The 25,844-nt window shown below is 37.0% G+C and overlaps 1 protein-coding gene across 3 annotated transcripts in view; it reads right to left on the bottom strand.

Moving 5' to 3' along the window:
• The window catches only part of LOC127436152 (probable phospholipid-transporting ATPase IM), a 54,491-nt gene that overhangs the window by 4,376 nt on the left and 24,271 nt on the right, over nt 1-25,844 (bottom strand). For all 3 annotated transcript variants that reach the window (XM_051690108.1, XM_051690110.1, XM_051690109.1), the window contains 19 exons: nt 22,458-22,540; nt 21,478-21,636; nt 17,858-17,946; nt 17,285-17,481; nt 16,872-17,080; nt 16,748-16,791; nt 14,082-14,247; nt 13,637-13,825; nt 12,444-12,559; nt 8,898-9,062; nt 8,129-8,240; nt 7,907-8,012; nt 4,986-5,133; nt 3,126-3,309; nt 2,692-2,915; nt 2,239-2,322; nt 1,912-2,157; nt 999-1,137; nt 300-430 (listed from right to left, as the gene is read on the bottom strand). In XM_051690108.1, the coding sequence (XP_051546068.1) occupies nt 300-430; nt 999-1,137; nt 1,912-2,157; nt 2,239-2,322; nt 2,692-2,915; nt 3,126-3,309; nt 4,986-5,133; nt 7,907-8,012; nt 8,129-8,240; nt 8,898-9,062; nt 12,444-12,559; nt 13,637-13,825; nt 14,082-14,247; nt 16,748-16,791; nt 16,872-17,080; nt 17,285-17,481; nt 17,858-17,946; nt 21,478-21,636; nt 22,458-22,540 (2,791 nt within the window). The remainder of the gene's footprint in view (nt 1-299; nt 431-998; nt 1,138-1,911; nt 2,158-2,238; nt 2,323-2,691; nt 2,916-3,125; nt 3,310-4,985; nt 5,134-7,906; nt 8,013-8,128; nt 8,241-8,897; nt 9,063-12,443; nt 12,560-13,636; nt 13,826-14,081; nt 14,248-16,747; nt 16,792-16,871; nt 17,081-17,284; nt 17,482-17,857; nt 17,947-21,477; nt 21,637-22,457; nt 22,541-25,844) is intronic.

The raw sequence follows: 25,844 nt of genomic DNA, 5'->3' as shown, positions 1-25,844 counted from the left end.
ACAATTTTTGTGTGCTTTAACAAATTGAGGGATGATTCAAATAATTTTCTATGGTAATCATATGGAAACATGTCACAGATGCCGTCAATAGAGATTAACATGTATAGAGCAACCTAATTTTAAAGGAATTCAAAACCTGTAATGTTCAGTAAGATGCTTTTGATTAAACTTAAATTGATAATTAACTGGTAATTAATTAGTAACAGCATTGTTACTAATATTTTTTCCTATAATAACAGTAGCATATTGGTCATTTTATCTTCCCACTGCATAAGGAAATGTATATACAGTCAAATAACCTTGTCAGTCTGTGTGGGATATAGGTCAGTCTTGATGAATCGGACGGCCACCATGGGCATTATGCACACGACAGTGATGAGGAGGATAACCAACCACACAAGCTTCTGATTCAGAGAGTTACGTGCCGTACCTAGAATCAAAAACACAACACAAGATATAAAAAGACATACTGAAATGGCCAAAATTTACAGTACAGATTGTGATTAGTATGTAAAGGGGTATAAGGACCCAATAAATTCAAGCATGTGAAACTAGGACAAAATTCTGAGATTATTTAAAGGTGCACTAAGTAATTATTTCCGCTTAAAAAGTTTTTACACCTAAAGAAATCAATAGTACTTTTGACAGATTTGTTTAAAATGATGTACTCTGACATGAGATGTTAAATTCTACATAAGTGTGGTTCTCCCTTATGGTGGCCAGCTGATTACTACTTACTTTATCCCGTTAACCCCCTAATAACACTTTCAGTTGTGGAATAAATTAATCATGGGTGACAAATACAATTAAGGTATTTCTGCAATGCCATAAATAACTGAAAATGTGTGCTTTTGTGTGATGCTGCATCCATGCCAATAGGTGGCAGCAGCACTGTCCAATATAACTGTTGTATCAGTTGTTTAGGAAGCAAAATAAAAGCTGGCTAAATGTAAACAAAACATTATTTAGTGGACCTTCAAGCACATTTAAATTCTTACCTATAAATGGAAACTGGTTTGGGAATATGGTAAAAATACCATCGCTGTGCATTGCAAAAAGTATGGCAAAGTATACGGCTAGACTCCCCCATATGAAGAAATGATTCACAGCTGTCCAGTAGTTTGTGTCAAGACCAATCTATAATGAGATGTGATATTTTAATATTGTTAAACAAGAATACATAATGAAACATTTCTTAACTCCAAAACATTTTTCAGTTTATTTTTTCAATTTAAGCATTTCAATTGCATGACCGATTTCCATCATTAAACTGAGTCATCTTTAATAGTGTACACATATTTATTAACATACGAATTCAAAGTAAATGTGTACTACACTCAGAACATAATTTTAAGATTTATGCATTTGAATATCATAACAAAATTCCATCATTAATTGAGTAATCTTAAAAAAATAAAAATAAACTCAGTATTTTAAGTTTTATTACTTTAATTTCATTAAAAAGTATACAACTCAGTTTGATGGAATTTTGTTATGAAATTGAAATGTGTAAATCTTAAAAATAGGTGAAAATATTTGTGTGTTTAAATAAAATTGATGAGGAGCATGAACTTTGGAAAAAGGCAAAGCAATTACACTTGCTTAGGCATTAATTGAGCTAATTTTAAACTTAGCAAAGCTAAGTATATTTAACTAGATCTAATTTAAACCATTTGTTTAAATCTTACTTTTAGGAGGAATAATTTTTTTAGTGTTTCTACATTAAATTACATTCATCTTTTACATTGCAAAGTCAAGATAAACCTAACAAAATTAAAAGAAAAACATTCCACAATGAAAAAGCAACAACCTTGTACTGTACATGATCAGTTATGTCCAAAGTGATTGTTTAAAAGATTTAATACACAAACACATTCAATGAGTACTTAATTAGTTGTAAAATTGTCTCACCTGGCCACTGACAACAATGACCAAAGAGGTAGCTATGGTGACGGCAAAAGTTTGTTGATCAGAGATGTGGGCGCCATCATCACGCACAGCAGTCATGAAGGCTCCGTACGGGATAAAGAAGAGGATGAAAGAGGTGCAGACTCCCTGAAGCGTGCAGGTAAAGAACTTCCTCTTGTTGAACAGCTGGTTAAGCTGCCCCGGTCTGTACAAGTTTGGATAGCGTAAACTGTACTGCTCGTTCACATCCTGCAAAATCAACAGACTTCAAAATTAATCAGATATATAGTTAAATAAGAACAATCATCAATGATTGTGTAACAGGTTTACCTGGTCAAACAGGCCCATGGCCAGCACTGGAAGCGAGGTGTAGACTATGTTGAAGAGCGTGATGAACCATTGGTCGTATACTGTCTGCAATGACAGCAAAATATTATTTATAATCTGCAAGTCAAACATTTTTGTAAACACCCCTTGCACATCTGCGAGGTCAAGCACATGTATATAGGACGCATTAAGACATTTAAAAAAATTCTTTACATTTTAACTAGCCAGTCAGGTTACCTTCTGTGCCATTGGTTGTGTCTCGCATTTAAAAATAATTTTATTTGCTAGGCTGTATTTCAAATTTGTCGGTTGATCCAACCGAAATGCTGACCATTGAACTTAACTTTGACCTTTTCTATTCTATCCTCAAGTGAAATCACATGCATAACAAATATTGTTCAAGGCTGAAATATTTGCATAAACACTGTTCTGCTGTTCATAGTACATGAGCTTTACCTGTGCTGAGAATCCACAGAGGAATCCATACCAGAAATGAACCAGTGTGAAGGCGAAGTTCTTGTAAAAGAAGTAACAGAGGAAGTTGCACATGCGGTGGTAGGACCAGCGGCCGTGGACGAGCAGGAGGCGCTGCAGGTAGCGGAACTGGGCGAAGGAGTAATCGGAGGCCAACACCGCCTGCATCCCCTCCTGCCCGCTGATGCCCACGCCAATGTGAGCCGCTGGGGAAGAGCAGAGACAATATACACACATTACAAACAGCCCTAGAGATCAAAAAGCACAGCATATTTCCATAGCAACCACTCAATGAGACCTGCAGTGAATCTATATTTCAGCAGTATACACTGCAAGTGCCAGAGCACTTTGAGTATTACGGGATGGATGAATGGATGGATGGATGGATAGAATATAACAGGTCAGTTACGTCTTACTCTTGATCATACTGACGTCATTGGCTCCGTCTCCAATGGCAAGTGTGACCGCTCTCTTGTGTCTCTTGATCAGCTCCACCACCTGTGCTTTCTGCAGTGGAGTGACCCGACAACAGATCACTGTCTTGCAGAGACACGCCAGATCCACAAGGGTCTGCTCCAGGTCAGCCTCCAGGGCATGAGCCTTCATGTTAAACAGACAAATAACAACAGAGACGATTTAAACTTTAAGTGAACAGCTGACCCAAAAATGACCAAAAAATAGGTTTTTCTATCTTCTCTGGAGATGTTAGGCAGAATGACAGCCTCAGTCACCATTCACAATCACTGTATGGAAGAAAGAAACGATGAAAGTGAAGGGTGACTTAGGCTTACATTCTGCCCAGTGATGTAGGAGCTAATTTTATTAAACTCATAACTTATTGTGGTTGAACTACAGTCAAGCTACTCTTTTAAAAAATTAGTTAGCTACACTACAAGCTACTTAGAAAAAATTAGCTTACCACATTGGTGCTATTTAAAGAAGAAAATATTAAAGTAATATCACACGAGTAAGAGTGCTGTATGTCCAGCTATCAGCACGGCTGTTATTCGGCTGTAGGCACGAGGCCACAGGTGATCACAGCTGTGCTGATAGATGGACATACAGCACAATTGCGAGTGCAATATTGTTTTTATTCAACAGTTCAACGAGCAAGTAAATAACTAAGAAATGTCTCAAAAAATAGTTGTGTGTGGAACTACTTTCTTACGCCACAGAATCTGCCATTGCTAGTTCGAAAGATGTGCCCAAGCCTCCATTACTAATTCAAAACAACACTTTAGAACTAGTAATGACAGCTTGGGCTGTTTCTAACAAGTTATTGGAGAAACAAGGATGTGTGTGTATGAGAGTAAGAGAGAGACGTAGAGTGACTGAGCGTGTGATTACCTATATCTGTTAATTTAACTCTACTATTCCTCAGCTGTAATGTGATAAAAGTCTGTTCCAATCGTGGAGTGATGCTGCCAATCCTACGAGTATTTACACTCATGATCAAGTGTTTTGTTGTCTGAGGGAAAACATGGAGGACAGCAGTTTCTTGGGGAACTCTTATTTTGACACCAGCACAGAAAGCGTACTCTTCTCTGCCATGTTGAAAGTTTATGTCTTCTCCCAAGTCGTATCAGGTAGGTGCCCTGAGCTTGTTTGATTACTCCGTCTGTCACGACCCTCAGCTGTGATCGGTAATAATGCTGAAGCTGTTAGTTTAACTCTATTTCTCAGCTATAGTGTAGTAATTATCTGAGCGATCATGGAGTGGGAGATAATTCCAGATGACTTCAAAGAAATTCACGCACTGACTGACAACACACAGCTTGTCAACGTCAGCTCAACTCACTCAAAACACAAGATGGTCTTTTGTCAGCACCTATTGTCTCTAATCTTTAATGTCACAGGGATGAAGGAAAATTTACAAATCTATCTGCTGTTACACGTTTGGAATGCCACAAACACAAGTGGAGTCATAGAAACGGTAAAGAGTCTCAGTGCTGATGGTGTGAGCTATCAGCACTTATGGAACGCCTCTCCTCCAATTCGATTTGAGGAACGGAACTACTGTAACTGTTGAATAATTTTAGATATAAAACAATCATATGATATTTTTTAACTCTGCTATTAGTTCTGCTAGCATAATTCACTTATATCACCTGATTGTTATTTATTTAATTAGTGTGACATTCCCATTGATCAAAAAAGTCTCCCATTTCTTACTAACATATACTGTATAACAATTAAGAGGATTTCAAAGCATAAAGATTCATTAATTCTTTTTCACGAAGGACTAAACCACAAAAAACCCAAATAAAAGCCCTTACCAAACTGTGTCCATTGATGATTAATGCATACTCTGCGATGATGGTCTCTTCAAAGACAGAGTCACTTGAGTACAAATCTGTTTTTTCTATGTCGACAGCACTGCTGAGTTTCTCTCTGCTGGGTCCCACGATTCTCTTTTTGGCATTCCTGAGCACAAAGCAAAAACAGTGAAATGGTATATAAATGTATATTGAAATAGTGGTGAAATGTTCCTATGATTAATTAAAATAGTCCTTAACGCCTTATAATTTAAAATGAATATGTTATGATACACCTTATAATCAACTGCAAGTTCTCAGACATAATTGCATCCACAGTTTCTTGTATAATATATAATAAATTGTTAAAGAGTATAATGCATCAAAACACAATATAAACATCAAATTTAATGTGTTATATCAGGGGTCGGGAACCTTTTTTCACTAAGGAAACAATTTTTACATTTTTGGTTGATGCATTTTTTCGAAAGAACCATACCACAAACAAATAATTTACTTTTCAATAAAATAAAATGTTTATATTGCCCATAGACTACTCAAAAACAAACAAATATGCAACAATTAATAGGTAACATGTGGCAATAAGGAATTGAGTACACGTGTTTGTGCGGGTCTCCATAAAATTACTTCATTTTACAATTGTTCATGAAAAATTTAACTTCCCTTTTGGGCTGGGCGATATGTAAAAAATATTTTAATGATAATCGATTTAAAAATGATTTTGCTTCAGAAATTTAATTAATTTATTGAAACACAAAAAACTTAAAAGACATTTTTAAATTCAAATTGCACTTTAAATGAAACAAAGTGATTAAAAAATCGTATATATAACCACCTCCCCAAATCCAAACATTTACAGTCTCTAACGGCCCCATTTGCCATCACGCAAGCATCCGTCAACGACAACAGGTGAAAAATTACTAATAGCATACAAATTAAGAACTAAAGACAATTATAAATGTAAAGATAATAATAATAATAATCATAATAAATAAGTCTAATAAATTTCCATTTGTTCCCAAAAAATGCTGCCAAATGTGTGTTCTTATCGAATGTGTTTGTATTGCGTTTTGGTAATACAGTTAATGCTGCCTAAAAAAAATAAAATGGAACTTAATTTTAGGTTCAATGTGAATGTGTCTTGTATTACTTTATGATTTAATCACTTACGTATTTGTTTCTTTAATACAAAGATACCTGTATATATTACTGAACTGCAGAGTTGCTTTCACAATGTGTAAGAGCGAACTGCCTCACGAGCTGATCGGAGATCATTTGCAGCATTCTCATAGATTATATTATTCTTGCAAACAGCGGAGCTCACTGCGCACACATATCAAATCAAACACGCATCGGCTGTTCTTAAAAATATAATCACATGTTTCGTCAAACGCACGTCTTTGTGTCTAATCTCTTGTCATATATCACTCTGAGAAGTCTTACAGGTCGCCCTCCACAGTGGCTGGTACATCAGCAAAATTACCCGCCACTGCGCATGAAAAATCAGCATTTGACGGGTGTTAATTTCAAACCTTGTTTACCATGAGTAGGCTGTATGACAAATTCAGGAGAAAGGAAATCAAAACTGTCACTGACTTCAAGCTTTGCAATCACACCAACACTTTCTGCAGGAAAATTATCTCTAGAAAGTTTTAAACGTTCATGTGTTGGGGAATGGTGAGACACCCGGCGAGCCACTTGATTTTGAACAAAGAGCCATAGGTTCCCGACCCCTGATTTATATCATGTGATATCAATTTAAACTCATTAATAGAAGTTGTAGGTATTATAATGTATTAAACCTATGGTTACTATTATTGATTAATAATGTATTATAAACACCTTTATAATTTATTTAAGGGATAGTTCACCCAAAAATGATCATTCTGTCCTAATTTACATACATTAACCCTCATGTTGTTTCAAACCTACAGTATATGACACTCTTTCTTCCGTGGAACACGCAAAAAAAAAAGAAAAAGTCAGCCAGAATGGACTGATAGCATCAGTCATGTTCCACGGAAGAGAGTAAGTCATACAGTTTTGGAACACATAAGTGTGTAAAATATTTTTTTCGGTGAACTAACTTTAACGATTAAAATATTTAATCGTGATTAATCGCCTAATTTTTCATAGTTAATCGTGATTTATCGCAGATTTTAAAAGTGCTAAAATTGAATAGAATTTACTGTCAAAATGCATTTAGTTCATTCTTAGAAAATAAAACAATATGTTACAATAATGTTTTATCAACATTTTCCAAACAATGTATTCCACAGTATAAAGACAGAAATGCACTAAAATAGCACCAATCAAGTAACATTAAACATTTTCCAAAGTGAATCATGGCTATTCACTTTGCTTCAGCGATCGTGAAGCCACAAGAACGTCTTGTTTTGCTCTGAACACTGGTACTGTGCACATAAATGATACTTCATCTGAATTGTCTGGTAAGATGGAAACACTGATGCTTCACTCCAGCAATTCATATATATGAAGATTTTCACAGGTCTGGGTTTGTTTTGTAAAAAAAAAAAAATATGATTAAGAGGTCCTTTCTCCATCACTTGATCACTGACATAACACCACTGTTGTGTGTGTTTGTGATGTTTTCATCAGTGTAATGACCCCGTACACATCGCAAAGGTTCCGCCCTATTCCAACCAGTGTTGAAGGACTCACACGGAGCTGAATAAAATGTCAGAATCTAATGTGAAAATTGGTAAATGTGTTAATCGGATGAAAGAAAAATACACATCAAACATTTTAAATTAACTGCATGTGTTAACCCGTTCATTTTGACAGCTCTACTAATTAACAAACTTTTTTTTTTTCAAAAAGCCATATAATAATAACAAAAAAAAAAAGCCAAATAAATTCCATTCAATTTATAAAATCAGGCCTTTAAATTGAAATGATACCTGAGCTCCTGTTGAACCTCGAACATGGTGTGCCCTGAGATTATAAACACCTCATTCATATCATCTCTCAGCATGTTACAGGAGTAGCCGATGTTCATTGCGGTCTCTGCAAACACAACAGGAACAATTTCTCATTTCACCATGTGAGACAGTGAGAAAGTGGCCCAATTAAGGTGGAGTAATCTTAAATGAAATCAGTGTGTTCCAATTAGCACACGTTACCTAGCTTGTCCCCGGTGAGCACCCAGATCTTGATGTTGGCCAAAGTCAAACAAGCGATTGTCTCTGGAACTCCCTCCTGCAGTTTGTCCTCTATGGCTGTAGCACCAAGCAGCTTTGGGAAAATGGGAGACATACACTACCGGTCAAAAGTTTTGGAACACTTGACTGAAATGTTTTTCATGATCTTAAAAATCTTTTGATCTGAAGGTGTATGCTTAAATGTTTGAAATTATTTTTGTAGACAAAAATATAATTGTGCCACCATATTAATTTATTTCATTATAAAACTAAAATTTAAGTAAAAAACAAAATGTTTTTGAAATTGATGACTTGGACCAAATAATAAAAGCAGCCAATAAGTGCCCAACATAGATGGGAACTCCTTCAATACTGTTTTAAAAGCATCCCAGGGTGATACCTCAAGAAGGTGGTTGAGAAAATGTCAAGAGTACATGTCTGCAAATTCTAGGCAAAGGGTGACTACTTTGAAGATGCTAAAATATTACACAGTTTTGATTTATTTTGGATTTTGTTTAGTCACAACATAATTCCCATAGTCCCATTTATGTTATTCCATAGTTTTGATGACTTTACTATTATTCTAAAATGTGAAAAAAAATTATAATAAAGAATTAGTAAGTGTTTCAAAACTTTTGACCGGTAGTGTATTTGTTTCAAAAGTTAAAAAAATCACATATAAACCCTTAAAACCCAAATGTTTTAGTGCTCTAATTATTTTTCCAAGTAATAAACAGGATATTCACATTACCATCAGGCCCTGCTCTATTTCTTCATATAGAGCCCCGAGTTTTTCTTCTCTGTTATCCAACACCGTGCTGGCAAAGAGAAGTTTCTTCATCCATTCATCAAACACATCCTCATCCAGGTCTTTGTACGCCAGCGCTAATGTTCTCAAACCCTCCCCGGCAAATTCCTACCGCACAGATACAGATCAGAGGAAATTCAGTTATCTTAGGAGAGATATTCATCTTCGCCTTATCTCATCATGAAAATAGAAACCTCAGTCAATTATATTTGACAAATCCACACTCTATATCAGTGCCATGCATGACATGTCTACTTGCGACTTTCAGAAAGTCTTTATAAATATTGGCCACCCACCAGGTTGCTTGTTTCTCTTGTAAGATCTGGCAAGACTGGACAGTGCTGTAAATAATTCTCCTTTCAAAATAAGGAGCATATTACGCTCTCCTGTCTTCTTTCTGACCTGCGAAAGCATCTATTTCCTGTTTGCTATCATTATCCATAAGCTTATAAAAGCATGCTATTTTTACCCTGATAGGACGGCAGCTCCCATGACGTGAATAGGGGCTGATTGCTCTTTGAGAAACCACAGAAGACAGTAAACGTGAGATGACTGATGGACAGTGTCTCATAATAGTCTCGTAATAAGTATGGCCCACAGTCTGCATTTAGATAGACTATATCAGCTCCAGACAATACGCAACTGATCTCTGATACAATACAGTTTCTTTAAGATTTTAATATTTTCTGAAGAAAATAAGATTGGCGCTTGCCTGTGCAAAACTCCAGAATGCTAGGGTGTTATGGATGATGGCTTGGCCGCATTGCTATGCAGTTGCTAGGGTGTTCTCAGTGGTTTTTAGCGCATTGCTAGGCAGTTACTAGGGTGGTTGCTATGGATGGTTGCTGGGCAGAATGATCTCACTGTGAATTCAGCAACCAAAAGTTCTTAAGTGGAAATCAGTTTGTGCGTATTGAAATTCGAATCACTGTGCCCAGTGGCCAAAGCTGTAATTGGTGTACATATGGGCATGTTTGAGCATAGATATACATACGTAGATGCCTCACTCAGCTAGTTCAGAAACGTAAACCGCGGCGCCATCTTGGAACGGTCAACAAGGAGAGCTATTTGAATGAAAGTGGATGGAGAAGAAGCCTCAGACTGCTACATAAACTGCTTTTGTGTGGAAACAGTTGGTCATGTAATGAATTGACTGACTGGATGCTAATTTTCAGTATGTTTGCCATGATATATTCATTTGTAGAGGACTTTGTTTGCAGTTTGCTACGGGGAAAAAAAAAAGTTTTAGAAGTGAAGTCAGGCTTTTTTTATATCATCTAAAAAATTGGCCAATGATTGTGGAAAATCAGATAATCTAAAAGTTGGCTGGAAAAGACAATAGACTTTTGCAGACCATATCTGTCAGTTAACATTCATGTGTTGATGGACGGCTCTTGACCTATCCAATATGGCAGACGCGCCGACGTATCGCGGCCCATAGAAACAGCTGCTAATAAGGTATCTACGTATAGATATCTACGTGTTTGAGCTCCAGTTTCGGAGTGAAATGTCCACAGAGTGGTGCCAAAAGCGAGTTGTAAAGCGAGTATTTTTAGTTGTAAATGATGTAATAGTATACAAGAATACATATTTTATCAACCCTTCCCCCTAACACAAACCTGACCCTAAACCTAACTGTCAGTGGTTTTAAAATGTAATTTTAGAGTGAAAATGCACCTCAGAGTCACTCTCATTATTTTTTATGTGAATGCGATAACTTCCTAGTTTCTGTAGGACCAGAACCTGCATCTCTGAGTTTGCTCACGCAACGCGCTATCAATAGCACAACAAAAAAGGGTAAACACGTTTGATTTGATGCAGAAATGTCTGATGGGACATGCCGCTTATCAGTAATTCAGTATAATGGGGTCAGTTTCAGGGTAATGGAACATTCGGTAACACCATGTCGATTTCCAGTGTGATCATGGTAGGTGGATGCTTACTGGCTCATGTTAAAAGAGCCTGATGAAAATGATGGTACTGTGGCGTCACTTTTGCTAAATATATTACTTGGTTCCTTACACGTACTGCGACAGTTCAGAGGGGAAATGTCCACTGCGTTGTGCTAAAAGCAAGTAAAATTTTCTCCCAAATATATGAGGTTTTTAAAGCTGAAGTATGTAATTTCTGCACCACTAGCGCCACCAAACAGAATTGCAAAAATACATGATGTTTTCAAAACTACTTTCTGAATTCCCCCCTCCATTTGCCATTGATCGAACAAACAGATAGTCCCGCTCCCAACTGAAGCTATTGGTCGAGTCAATGCTATTGTACTGTATGAGACAGGTCGTTCAAAACAAACAAAGGACTTTTCATAGCGCCACAGAGACACAATGTTTACAGTTTTCAAGAAAATTTACCTTTGAATGGCTTACTTATACATACTTCAGCTTTAAGTTTAATGCCCTATAAAGTTTAAAATCAACAAAACTTACATCCCTATCCCAAACCTTAAACTGATAGTGTCATAAAATGCAAATGTGACACAATTGCTGAAGCAACCAAGTCATTTTGTGACACTTTCGGCTCACATGTTGACTCGCGTGCTCTCCTGGACTTGTACCCAAGAAATTTGAAAAATTTTGTTGAGCTACCGCACAATATGATCACTCTCGAACAAGCTTGTAAATGTATTTGGTTATGTAGTGCAAAAGTTAAAATGTATTGCCTTACAAGTCATTCGCTATAGTAAAAGTGTTTAGATGTCTTGACACAGCATTGTGTGAGGAACAGGGCGAAAAGTATGTGATAGTAAACTGATAAAAAAATTTTTTTTTGCAAAAATGTAGGTAGTAACAGGAGACCAGGTTTTGCCATTTTGCGTTTTTATTGACATTCATTTGGTATAAACTTAATCGATGCACCTTTGTTGAAGTAGCTAACATGGGAACAATAATTTGCTTGTAAGGGTTGTTTCTGTGTTTGAATCACGCTTCACGAATGCATCAAGTGTGTTTCCATCTGAAAAGTCTACAAGAACCTTAATGGAACTAATCTGAATAAAATAAAGGCCCATCTCTACTAAGAGCTAGCTCTTAGCCCAGAAGAAAATGAGACTCCACTCTATCGATTGTGCCTCTATGACACTCACAGTACCCATTTGTGGCAATTTGTCATGCCGAATCGTGCACACAGACATCTGTAAGTGTCAGAATTCTAAAGTGCTTCAATAGTCAAGGCTTGTCAAATGTGTGGAGTATGAATAAATACAGAATGTTGCCGCTTGTTTGTTGGACTCCTGGCAAGACTTGTTTGAAAATACAGGGAACCTGCATGTTCTGAGGTTTGTGATCTGGATTTGTTTTGGTATATTATTGCTTTTGAGATTTGTCACCCCATTACAGCATTTCCATGCTGGTCCAAGCTGGTTTATGCTCATGGTTTGGATAGATACATATAGGAAGTGTTGCTGTTAAGAAGCCTGGTGGGGGCACCAGCACGCTAGCATCCCATACCGGGATGGTATGGCATCAAATGGAGACTTACATTAAGGTGCTCTGAGGTAGTATACATAAGCTCTTCATTAGACGAGTCCAGCCTGTCAAAGATTATTGTGTCAGCTCCTTTTGAGTAAAGCTTTAGCTGCCCTTTTGGGTTCCTCACTGCGGACAATACAGGAAATGACAGTACTAGTTATAAAGTGTACAATAAAACATATTCAGCAGACTGGGCTGCTATTGAATTCTCTATGTGAATAGATGAATTATTCATGCATAAGCATCAAAAGAAATATTTGACAGGGTTGATGAATAGCTTTTGTGAAATATTATCAGGCAATACTGTTCCATATTGAATGTAAACAAAAAGACTTTTACATAAAAAGAGGGGCAATAGTGGGGACCTGGGTAGCTCATTATTGGTAGTAGTGAGTATTGACGCTGACTACCACCCCTGGAGTCATGAGTTAGAATCCAGGGAGTGCTGAGTGACTCCAGCCAGGTCTCCTAAGCAACCAAACTGGCCCGGTTGCTAGGGAGGGTAGAGTCACATGGGGTAACCTCCTCGTGGTCGCTATAATTTGTGGTTCTCGCTCTTGGTGGGGCGCGTGGTGAGTTGTGCGTGAAGCCTCCACACGCGCTACGTCTCTGCGGTAACGCCCTCAACAAGCCACGTGATAAGATGCGCGGATTGACGGTCTCAGACGCGGAGGCAACTGAGATTCGTCCTCCGCCACCCGGATTGAGGCGAGTCACTACGCCACCACGAGGACTTAGAGAGCACTGGGAACTGGGCAATCCAAATTGGGGAGAAAAGGGGAGAAAAAAACCCTGCAAATACATCGATTATGCCCTATACTATTAAATAAATAGTTCACCAAAAAATTATTTAGTTACCTTATGTTGAACATAACCTGTATGACTTTCTTTCTTCTGCTCACACTCTTTTGGCTGCTATTTTCCATACATTGAAAATAAATGGGGACAGGTGCTGTCAAACTCCGAAAACAATAATAACAAATTCATATGAACTACTTTTATAATGCTTTTTTTTTTTGTTGTTCTCCTTTTTGGAGTTTTATAGCCCCTGGTCACTGTATGCTTTCCTTGTATGAAAAAGAGCAGCCTGAACATTCTACAAAGTATCTACTTTTCGTGTTCCATGGAAGAAAGGGTAAGTAAATGATAACACAATTTTCATTTTTGTAACAATTCCGATACAAAAACAAAATCAGAACTGACCAATAACGCTCATTCTCTTGCGCACATTGTTGAAGTCTAGGATGGCCAGTAGCTGGTAGGTGACCGGCTGACTCATCTCATATAAAGTGATGGTTTCTGGTGTTCTGGACCGAAATACGAAACCAAAGTTGCGTGCTGCAGTGACCAGGGCTCCTTCATCTGGAGATTGTGCTTGGTACACCAGCTCACCTTGAACAATTAATTTCAGAGGCATTTCAGTCTAATTCAACTATAACTGGACATAAGGTAAAGCCCTTTGCTTTGATATATTGTTATTTAATGCAAAGACATTTATTCAAGTTTTGCTTTAAGTGTCCAAATACTTTTTGGGGCTACTGTATATTCAAACATCTGTTCTTCAGTATCTCTGCTGCTGAATATACAACATATTGTAAGTGCTTTAGGGATGTCAAGGTAATGTATGTGTTTTGGGGGTTTAGTTTACCCTCATTTCTCTCTTCTGGCATGACGGTGTGGCAGAGCGCTAACAGACGGAAGAATTCCTGCACCAAAGGCTCTTCCAGTTTGATGGCCTCGATCAAGCTGCTGTCATGGAAACGGAATTTCCTGTCCATCAGTGGGTTGAAGGAGAAATCCACACATGGTGTTTTCTAAAAGAGTCAGAAACAAGTGCCACTGCCAAATACTCCACTCAGACTGGACAGGATCTTACAATTGGCTGAGCACAACCATTCATATTGTATCAAATGAATGTGTTATTCCATAATCTTGCTAATTTACAATAAACCAGGCATCAGGATATGAACATGCAAGTTATAACTGAGCAGAGACTTGTATAATAACAAAAGCAAAAGAAAAAAGTATGTAAATTATATTGTGGGGTTCAAAAGCGTCCTGTGTTTCAAATGGCATCTTGTATGCTGTAATGGAAGCAAGGCAATCTGACCTTATTTGGACAGGTTGTCACATGTGTATTAACCCTTTAAGCTCTGAGGGTTTTTTTCTTCTTCCCTTTTCTCTCCAATTTGGAATGCCCAATTCCCAATGCGCTCCAAGTCCTCGTGGTGGCATAGTGACTGCCTCAATCTTGGTGGCGGAGGACGAATCTCAGTTGCCTCCGCGTCTGAGACCGTCAATCCACGCATCTTATCACGTGTCTTGTTGAGCGCATTACCACCACGTGAGAACCATACATTATAGCGACCACGAGGAGGTTACCCCATGTGACTCTACCCTCCCTAGCAACTGGGCCAATTTGGTTGCTTAGGAGACCTGGCTGGAGTCACTCAGCACGCCCTGGATTCGAACTTGCGACTCCGGGGGTGGTAGTCAGCATCAATACTCGCTGAGCTACCCAGGCCCCCTCTGAGGATGTTTTTAAAGATTTCCTGTTTCAGTGGCATATGCAAAATTAAAGACCAAAAAAAAAGAAAAAAAAAAAAGAAAGGAGGGTCAAGTGTTTGGTATCATAATAAAGAAAACTTTTCACATTTAACAGCCTAAGGAACTGCTGAAAAATAAACAAATAAAAAACAAGAGCCAAAAATATACTTTTGTTCTTAATATATCTCAGGCTGTAAATAAGGTAGCTCTGAAAATCTTAGGCCAAAAATGTACTTTTTTTTTGTTTTTTGTTTTTTGACATTATATATCACTGGGTTTAAATAAGGTATCTGCAAAAAAAACTGCTTTTGTTTTGTACCCAATCATTTCACCTGTAACTGAGTACAACTTTGCATTAATACGACAAATTAATCAAAAGTTATAGCATTACAATAATGATTTATCCTAGTGTCCAAAAACATCTCCAAACAAATAAAACATAATAATTGTACATAAGAACTAATTACACATGCAAATACAACAATGACTAAAGCTATGCTCTCTCTCAAAAGCATGCAGGCATGATTTACGAGATCTCATTCTGTGTCATTTGAGCCACTGAGTCTGTGTCATGTTCTTGGCACCATCTCCTGGTGGCCATATGTAATTAGAGTGAACGATCCTCTCTGTCCATATTTGGATGACTTCCACCTCTAGTTGCAGTGATCTGAATCCTATTACGATTGGTTTAGCATTCCATGATGCTGAATAACATACTACATCATTTCAGATGAAATCATCTGATCCAGGAAAGCGAATGTGTTTTTAGTTATATAGCACATTATGTGCTGTGTGTACATTGTGCTTCATGTGGATTATCTAATGATCTATGCATCTGAATACATTGTGTGGGAGCTCATTTTAACGGGAATTCCCTCCTCTAAAAAATAGTATGTGATATTTTATGTTCTGTTTTGTTTTTTTCATGAAAACACGGCTTATGAGCAACACCTGTTTACATGTAAAATGTACGTCAAAGTACTCGCTATATTTTTGTCTGTGAGTAAAACAAATATGCTGGTTGTATTCTTCTCTTTGAGAGCTTTCCAATGACATATGAGACATGACTGTTTGATCAGTTTGATGTTTTTACAGATTACAATAATATGTACAGTGCAAAATTATTAATAAATTATCAAAACGGAACACTTCTGGTTTGTCTGAAAATTTCAAAGCACTTGTTCAGTTTTGGTCATAATGCCTACATGCATTATAAAGTACAGTTTCTAAACTTTAAAACAGTATCTATTTTGTGTTGGTCAAGACTGTGGTTATTAATATTATGATAATTATCTTTTTTCTCGGCGGGTCAATACGAGCTAAAAAGGTTAAGTGACCAAATCAATGTCTTGATATTTTTTGTACATTAATTCTTGTATTTTTAGTTTTTTCATGATTTGTTTTGTGCAACATAATTGTTTTCTATTTAAAATTTGCTGAAACACCTATAATAGGCTGTTTAATGCAGGCGTAGATTAAAAGAGACATGTAAATTTTGCTTTGGTGGTTGTGATGGTGGAATGATGTGGAAACCTGGCCCCCTCCACTGTTCACATTAAAAAATACACCAATGGTATAATTTGCTATGTAAAAATTGACTTTCAAAAATAAAAAGTCAAAATGGAGTAAAAAGTGTGACAACTAGTCTTCCTTATTCGTTTATGTAAATAAAATCCAATAAAACTGCAAATAACTCAAATTAGACCATTCCAAGGCTTTCCAATACTTTCAATATGTGGCATTGTTATTCTTATTGTTATTCCTTACCTCTGTAATGTCAACTTTGTGCCCAAACTCATCATAAACGTCACCTAGAAAAAGAAAAAAAAAATCAATCAATAAATATCCAGACATGTACTGTCTGTACATGTGGACATATAACAGGAAGTACCATAGATCTTCCCATTGATGGAACACTTATTGAACACCATGATATTCTGGGTGAGGGTCCCGGTTTTGTCTGAGAAGATAAACTCCACCTGTCCCAGCTCCTCATTAAGGGTGGTGGTCCGAGCCTCTGCAGGAGTGTCTTTACGACTGTAATACATTCGTCTGTCCCAGTTTATGAAGTAACTATGGCCCAGCCGCAAAACTTCTACGCTGTAATGCGATAAGTTTCATTTATACATTTAGCTTTATTTAGTTTCATTTAATTCACTTTAATTAAGTGCACACTAATTCTATTCAAATCAAACCTAGTCATTAACCCCAAATTAATTAATTAAACCTTATTACTAAAAAGTGATAAATACTATCAGTTTCCTGTAATGAAATTGCTATCTCACCATATGTGATTTGACCTACCTAACATAGAGTGAGATGGGTACAACAGTGTTGAGGATGATAACATAGGACCAGAAGGTCAGGAAGCCGGAGAAGACTGCATTGATCGTGAGTTCCTTCCACTGAAGATACGCCCAGAAGTTGCTGCCAACTCTCTGCTCCCAAATGGTGTTGCCAATGGCCAAGATGATTCCCATGCAGATGAGAAATCCAAAGATCTGGGAACCCAAAACATCCATTATCCCTTAAAATATCCCTTAACACTTAAGCCTTTCCTTTTCACTATTCACTTTCATTGTATGAAAAAAAAAAAATGCAATGAAAGTGATTGGTGACTAGAGCTGTCATTCTCCCTATCATCTCTTGTGTTCTACAGAAGACATTAAGTCTAAGTCATACTGGTTTAAAACAACATGACAGAATTTTTTGGGGTGAACTATCCCTTTAACCCCCTTTAATGGTCCAGGTGCATTGTTTCTACTGTTACTTTAGATACAAAGAAAACAAAATGAACTGCCTGTTAGAAAGTCTCACGCAGTGAGTAAGTGAGATGCCACATGTCAATCAGTCCCAGCATGCCGTGTACATACTCACCCACAGCACTAACGTGTTCATCAGTTTATCGATGCTGGTCCTTTTGAATGTGGTCCTCCCACAGTTCTGCATTAGCTTGGTTTGGAGTCCTGACATGGCAAAAAACCCATAAGACACACATAGGTGAATGGCAAATAAGGGTGTCCAGGATAAATAAAAAAGTAGATTTCTTTTACAATATATAGTTTAAAACAAAGTCAAGTTCTTAGAAATGTAATCTTTGAATGACTCTAAAATTGTCAAATGGTGTAACCATCAAGTAAGAAGTACTAAAATACTTGCCCGTCACCTTGAATACACATGCAATCTTAATCATATAAAAACAAATATATATACATTTCAAAGAAAATGTATATTTTGGGTAGCCCAAAATACATACGTACCCATCTGTAATCAAACATAGTCTATGTTTGACTGCTCATATCTTAAAAAATGCATAAAGGTGTTTGCACGATTTTTGGCGTACTTCTACAACTTTTTATAAACAACAAAATGACGTCATTGTGTTGTCATCATGAGCAACAACTTAAATAAAAAAAGATACAAATAAATAAATAAGTTAAATCGTTTAGCCCCCCCAAAAACGGGGCCTCATGGCTAAAAGACAAGCGCCTAAGTTTGCTCCCAGTGACGTCATTTTGTTGTTTACAGAAAGTCGTAGAATTATGCCAAAAATCATACAAACGCCTTTTTTAAGATATGAGCAATTAAACATAGTGGCCCCGTATTTTTTTTGGGGGGGCCCACCAAATATATATATAAATATAAAAAAATTATAAAAAAAATGTTTAATTGCTCATATCTTAACATATATATATATATATATATATATATATTAGTTGGCAGTAGTGGATCCTGGCATATATATTAGTTGGCAGCAGCGGATCCTACTGCCAACTAATAGGCAGTAGGATCCACCCCCCCAAAAAAAAGAGCTCGCAAGATCGTGATGGGATAAAGGTGCCCCAAATCGAGCCATCCGCCTTCTTCAGAAGTGACATGATAGATGTGGGTGAGAATCAGATCAATATTTAGGTCCATTTTTACTCTAAATCTCCACTTACACATTCAGATGTGAAAGTGAAACTAAACAGGCATCAAATGTGAATTTCAGATGTGAAAGTGGAGATTTAGAGTATAAAAAGGACTTAAATATTGATCTGTTTCTCATGTTGTTGTTGTTGATATAAAGGGGGCGCCACATCGGATGTCGCCTAGGGCACCAAGTAAGCCAGAACCCCCACTGATAAATGGACAAAATCTTCTGCCGTTTTCCAGATAACTTTTTAAAAAACAGATCAAATGGGCAGATTTCATTTATATTTTTATTTATTTATATAGTAATTTTTCATTTTCTGTATTTATATAGTTAGGGACAATTCACAATAATATATTGTAACAGCATTAACTAGAAGCTAAATTTCAACTGCAGTCCCTCGCAAGCTTTACTATAAAAAAAACAGATACTGAATTAATTGCATTAATTTCTTATACACATTAAGCAGTCAACTATTAATCGCAGAAATTAATGCGTTAAATGTCCCAGCCTTAATATAAGGATGTGAAATGATTACATGTTTTTAACCAATTAATTAGTTTGTTACACAGTTATATATATATATACATATACTGGTGGCCAAAAGTTTGGAATAATGTTCAGATTTTGCTCTTATGGAAAGAAATTGGTACTTTTATTCACCAAAGTGGCATTCAACTGATCACAATGTATAGTCAGGACATTAATAACATGAAAAATTACTATTACAATTTGAAAAAAATGTTCAGAACTTCTTAAACTACTTCAAAGAGTTCTCATCAAAAAATCCTCCACGTGCAGCAATGACAGCTTTGCAGATCCTTGGCATTCTAGCTGTCAGATTGTCCAGATACTCAGGTGACATTTCACCCCACACTTCCTGTAGCACTTGCCATAGATGTGGCTGTCTTGTTGGGCACTTCTTATGCACCTTACAGTCTAGCTGATCCCACAAAAGCTAAATGGGGTTAAGATCCATAACACTCTTTTCCAATTATCTGTTGTCCAATGTCTGTGTTTCTTTGCCCACTCTAACCTTTTCTTTTTGTTTTTCTGTTTCAAAAGTGGCTTTTTCTTTGCAATTCTTCCCATAAGGCCTGCACCCCTGAGTCTTCTCTTTACTGTTGTACATGAAACTGGTGTTGAGCGGGTAGAATTCAATGAAGCTGTCAGCTGAGGACATGTGAGGCGTCTATTTCTCAAACTAGAGACTCTGATGTACTTATCCTCTTGTTTAGTTGTACATCTGGTCTTCTACATCTCTTTCTGTCCTTGTTAGAGCCAGTTGTCCTTTGTCTTTGAAGACTGTAGTGTACACCTTTGTAAGAAATCTTCAGTTTTTTGGGCAATTTCATGCATTGTACAGCCTTGATTCCTCAAAACAATGATTGACTGATGAGTTTCTAAAGAAAGTTGTTTCTTTTTTGCCATTTTTGACCTAATATTGACCTTAAGACATGCCAGTCTATTGCATACTGTGGCAACTCAAAAACAAACACAAAGACAATGTTAAGCTTCATTTAATGAACCAAATAGCTTTCAACTGTGTTTGATATAATGGCAAGTGATTTTCTAGTACAAATGATCAATTTAGCATGATTACTCAAGGATAAGGTGTTGGAGTGATGGCTGCTGGAAATGGGGCCTGTCTAGATTTGATCAAAAATGACTTTTTTCAAATAGTGATGGTGCTGTTTATTACATCAGTAATGTCCTGACTATAATTTGTGATCAGTTGAATGCCACTTTGTTGAATTAAAGTACCAATTTCCTTCCGAAACAGCAAAATCTGTACATTATTCCAAACTTTTGGCCGCCAGTGTATATATAATTTAAAATATTAAAATATAATATTACAAATATACAATATTTATCATTTTTAAGTGATTAATTTCAAGAAGTTTTCTTAGGGTTACTCAATTTGACCTCAACAAAATGTGCGTTTTCATAAAAATGTCAAAATATATTTTAATGACCTTGACACAAAGGGTCTAAATGGGTCGTCTCTGTTTTATGGTTTTCTTGTAGCTTGCCAACAGACTGGCTTCCTACATGTTAGTTTAACCACACTGACTTTGATTTGGTGAACAAAATTGCTTCTCTGCTTATTTACAAAACAAAATATGAATACTAGAAGATTATGCCAAACTACTTTTGCGAGCAATTATTTTATACAACTTGCAGACAGTTACACCATCTAGACTTTAAAAATGATCAGAATTACTTTTAATTTAGAAATTAATAAAATATTCATCATAGAATAGGTATATTCAAGTCATTTTTGCATTTTTTAATATATTTTTGGATAACTTAATGGATCCAGCCAAATAAATCAGTGTCACATCATTGACCTGCATACAATTAGCGTGTTGAGTCCGGCAAATCTCAGGACATATAATGGCTTACATTAGGAGCTGTGCATAGTTAATAAACATTAATTACAGATGAGAAAGTAGAAATAGACATTCAATATGTCTCAATGGAATGTCTACACAAGGAGCAGGATAGTTAATCAATCATCCATGTAAAAGCCATTCTGCTAGGACAAATAGAAGGGAAAAAAGAAAATTGAAAAGAAATGTACCAGCAAAGATAACCAAGCCGAAGCACCACTCAGTGTTACGGAGCACGCAGCCTCTCAGGAGCATTTTCTCATTGTCCAGTGGGTACTTATTATCTCTCCAGTACAGAGTCCCCATGAACTTGTCCAGTTTATTGTTGGGAGGCTCGCAAATGACTTCCCCTGGGAGACAAATTGGAAGACAACACGCAACAGGAGAAAAAATATGCCGTCAATTCTGAGGCAATTAGGGTATTCTTTTCTCAGTTATTTCTGGTTTATCAATAGCTTCGCCCTTATCATGCTGTGTGTTTACTGTGACATTTCTGCCTATTGGTGCATTATCAAAAAGAATGAGGCATACATACAGAAACCAATTAGCAGATAATGACACAGCACTAATTATAGCTACTGTATATAAAAGGTCATCGTTGTTTCACTAACATAACAGCAACACCCTAAGAAAATAAAAATAAAACATTTCTTTAGTGCTTTTCAGGGCAAAAGTTGCCTCTATGGCGCTAGGGTGTTGCAACCACCGCCAAGGTTTTGCTAAGTGGTTGCTATGGTGTTCTGAATGGTTTTTAGGGTGTTTTAAATGGTTGCTAGGTGGTTGCTTAATGGCCCAAGTCAAAAGAGCTCAGTCTCAATGATATTCCGGTCTCAAGGTATGGCCTGGGTCCCTTCTTCAGTATAAGTCTATGGGGTTTTCATTGCCCATACCAAGCACCACTAAATATTGTTTTTCCAATTTCAAGAATACTGGAGCTACACTTTAAATTAATTGGATTGGAATCCAAGCAAAGACACTTAAAATCTCATTACAAAAGTAATGAGATAGCATTGAAAGACATGTGCTAGCATACCAAAGGCCCAACAAAAGAAAGCCACAGGGATCAATCTAACCAGTGTTGTTGAAGCAATGAGTGTTTTGTGTTTACTCCTGTTGACAAGTTCATTTCTGGTGACAATGCACTAATTGAATGTTTGAATAAAAGCTTTACCATTAAAGTCTGCCAGCTTCACAACATCATCCCCGAGGTCTGAGGTTACAGTCAAGGCTTGGCGCACCTTCAGGTTGGTCTCCCTGTTGGAAAGAGTCGATAGCTTGAAAGAAGCATTTCTATGTCTTGCTTATGCTATGCTCTTGCTGTAACATATCATCACAAAATCAAATTTGAGATCAGGGATGGACTGGCCAATGGGACTTTTCCCAATGGGCTGGTCAAGTACTGGGCCACTCACCCTCCCCCGATCAAGGGTCATACATTTGTCACACTCTTATTTATAAATAGGGATATCCCGATAAAAAATTTTTAAGAATGTTTTTTTTTTTATTTGTTATATGGAATCAATAAAAATTGTTAATAACAAAAAATATAATAACATTACTATTGACTGATTATTATTATTAGTAGTAGTAGTAGTAGAAGAAGTAGTATTACAGTGAATATTACATAAATATACGGTAGTGATCTATTTCTGTCTTACTTGTTTCCATTTCATTTGAGCTTTTATTTTGACAGAGCTTTTATTTTGAAGTATTTCTGTGAATCCGGAAAAGCCGGTTGCTACGTGACTCAAAATTATTATTAAACCGCAAAGGCTGCTATTTCATTAAATAAATATATAGTTGAGTGTGATGAAACGGCGCTACCTGATTAAACCGCACAGCGTATCTGTCACTCACACAGTGCTGAACCCGCTCTGTGATCGCACCACACTGTCCAGTGTTAAACACAGCTTGAGTCTACTTTGAATATTATAAAATATGCAATATTAATTTTGCTGACTTGCCAATCAATAATATCCCCCCTCCCCCTGGTGAAACAATCATGGGGGAATGCATAGGCCGGAAGAGCTGGAGTTTTCCAGAGACGATTTTTACTCCAGTCCAGCTCTGTAGGGAAGTCACGTAATATCATTGCCGCTGTTGTGCAAAATTCAATCCCCCCACAGGACCCTATTCCCCTTGGGCCTCAAGAGTTATCCATTTGTAATGCCTGGTCAAAAACATACTGTATATTTCATTCTAGATCATTAAAATAACCAATCAGCTAGCAGTGTGCTAAGATTAGAGGCTAACCAGTTAGCTTGCAAACTAACTAAAAAACAAAGAACAAGAATGTTTATTAAAATTAGAGCTGTCAGAATTAACGTGTTAACGCATGCGATTAATTAAAAAAGTTTAACACCTTAATTTTTCTTAATGGTGATTAATGCATTGACAGTTAATACAGCATAAACACTGGTGTGAAGGACGGAACCTTTGTAATGTGTCCACCCGGAGTCATTACACAGACACACACCCCACAGCGCCAGAGCCCTTTTACCAAGAGAGCCTACAAGCTTAGCATAAAACAGCATAATGTGGCGGTCCCGTAGGCATTCTATGGGCAGTACTATCATAACATGCTAATTTACCATTACGCTCTCTCCTATGATAGAGCCACGGAGGTTGTGATCTCAATAAAAAAAAGAATCCTGAAGCTTCCCTGTCAGTGATAAAATGATGGAGAAAGGAGCTCTCAGCGCTATTTGATGTAAGCTACAAAACAAGTCCAGATGGGACTTGTGATAGAAATCAAGTATTTTTCAGCCTTGGTAAGTGTTTTTGTTTGCAAGCACTTTTCATTGTGAGTTCAAAGTGCCGTTTGACACTGGCATTGCCGCCCCAATGCGAATCATGTACAGTATGCAGCTTCATGATTGCTGCAACAAATCGAATAGCCACAGTCTGCTGGTAGATTAATATTGTAGAGGATGATAGTTTAAGGGATTTAATGCCCACTGCAATGAATATGCAACCTATCTGGGGAACAGTCCTTTTAGTTAGTCAAACTCCCACTTAGGCTTTGGGAAACATTTAATGTTACTTGAACTGGTGTTATATTAGTGCATTTCAATATATACTATAGGAGGCTTTGTTTGGAAAATGTTAATAAAGCATTATATTGCTACATATTATTATTTTTTTCTTTCATAAAATGGAAATAAATGAATTTTTACAAGAAAAGAAGTATATAAAGTGTCAAATTTCAGCACTTTTACAATCTGCGATTAATCGTGATTAACTACAGAACATTATGAGATTTTATTTATTTTATTTATTTATTTTTTTTTTTGTTATTAAAAGTTTTTATTGATTCCATATAATATATATATATATATATATATATATATATATATATATATATATATAAAAATAATAATAATAAAAAAAATAACAGAATATTTGGAATCATATTATATTATTTACAACCCTTCCTCCTGAACATTATCAACCCCACCCCACCACCCAACACAAACAGATACCCCAGTGGTCAAATACAATTGACAAAGACACACAAACAGACAATAAAACAGAAGAAAATATCTAGAAATAAATTTTTAAAAAGTATATGTTCAAAAACAAAAAGGCTACAACATACACATTTAAACAACATGTCTCCCTCCACTGCCCCTCCCCGAGAGCCCTCCAAAAAGGCCAAATAGCTGCCCCACCTCCTGATGAACATATCCATGTTGCCTAGCCTTCTATATGACAACTCTTCCCAAGCTGCCACCCTTCCCATCTCCTCGCACCACTCACGGAACGAGGGGGCTCCAGCTGACTTCCATCCTATAAGGATAACCTGTCTGCCCACCATAACACAGGCCAGGATCCAATTCTTCATGTACTTATCTCCTACATCAATGACTGCCCCGTCACCCAAAATACAGAGCCTGGGGCAAAAGGAGATCCGAGTACCCAATATGTCGGCCATAAAATTCTGGACCCTCAACCAGAACTCCTGTATCTTACGACATCCCCAAAAACATGGGTGGTATCTCCATCTTCTGAATAGCATCGCCAACAGGTGGGTGTGTCCTTAAGACCAAGCCTATACAATTTAGAAGGGGTCCAATAAAATCTATGTAGAATCTTACATTTGCATCTCTAGATGCAGACTTGACGTTTTTAAGAATCCTAACCCACACTCCCTCCTCCAAAAACAAATTTAAATCTCCCTCCCATAATCTTTTGAGGGAATTTAAAGCTCTGTCCCCCAGACTCTGAATTAGCAGGGAGTAATACACTGATGCCTCATGACCTTTTCCAAAAGCAGTAATCACCACTCCCAGAGAATCTGCTGCACTAGTGGGGTGCGTGCCACTCCCAAAAACAGTGCAGAGTAGGTGGCGCAGCTGTAAATACTTATAAAATTGAGATCTGGGAATCCCAAAATTTTGAACCAAATTTTCAAAAGGTCTCAATAATCCACTATCATATAGGTCACCGAGTGAATTAACCCCCCCTCACAATCCAATCTGACCAACAGAAAGGGGACTTATTAATGCATAGTTTAGGGTTCTGCCATATGTTCGAGGCTACGTTTAAATAAATATCC

The sequence above is a fragment of the Myxocyprinus asiaticus genome, chromosome 46 (assembly GCF_019703515.2).
Source record: "Myxocyprinus asiaticus isolate MX2 ecotype Aquarium Trade chromosome 46, UBuf_Myxa_2, whole genome shotgun sequence".
NCBI lineage: Eukaryota > Metazoa > Chordata > Actinopteri > Cypriniformes > Catostomidae > Myxocyprinus > Myxocyprinus asiaticus.
The sequence above is the reverse complement of the archived record's forward strand: the minus strand, read 5'-3'. Positions and strand labels throughout refer to the sequence as shown.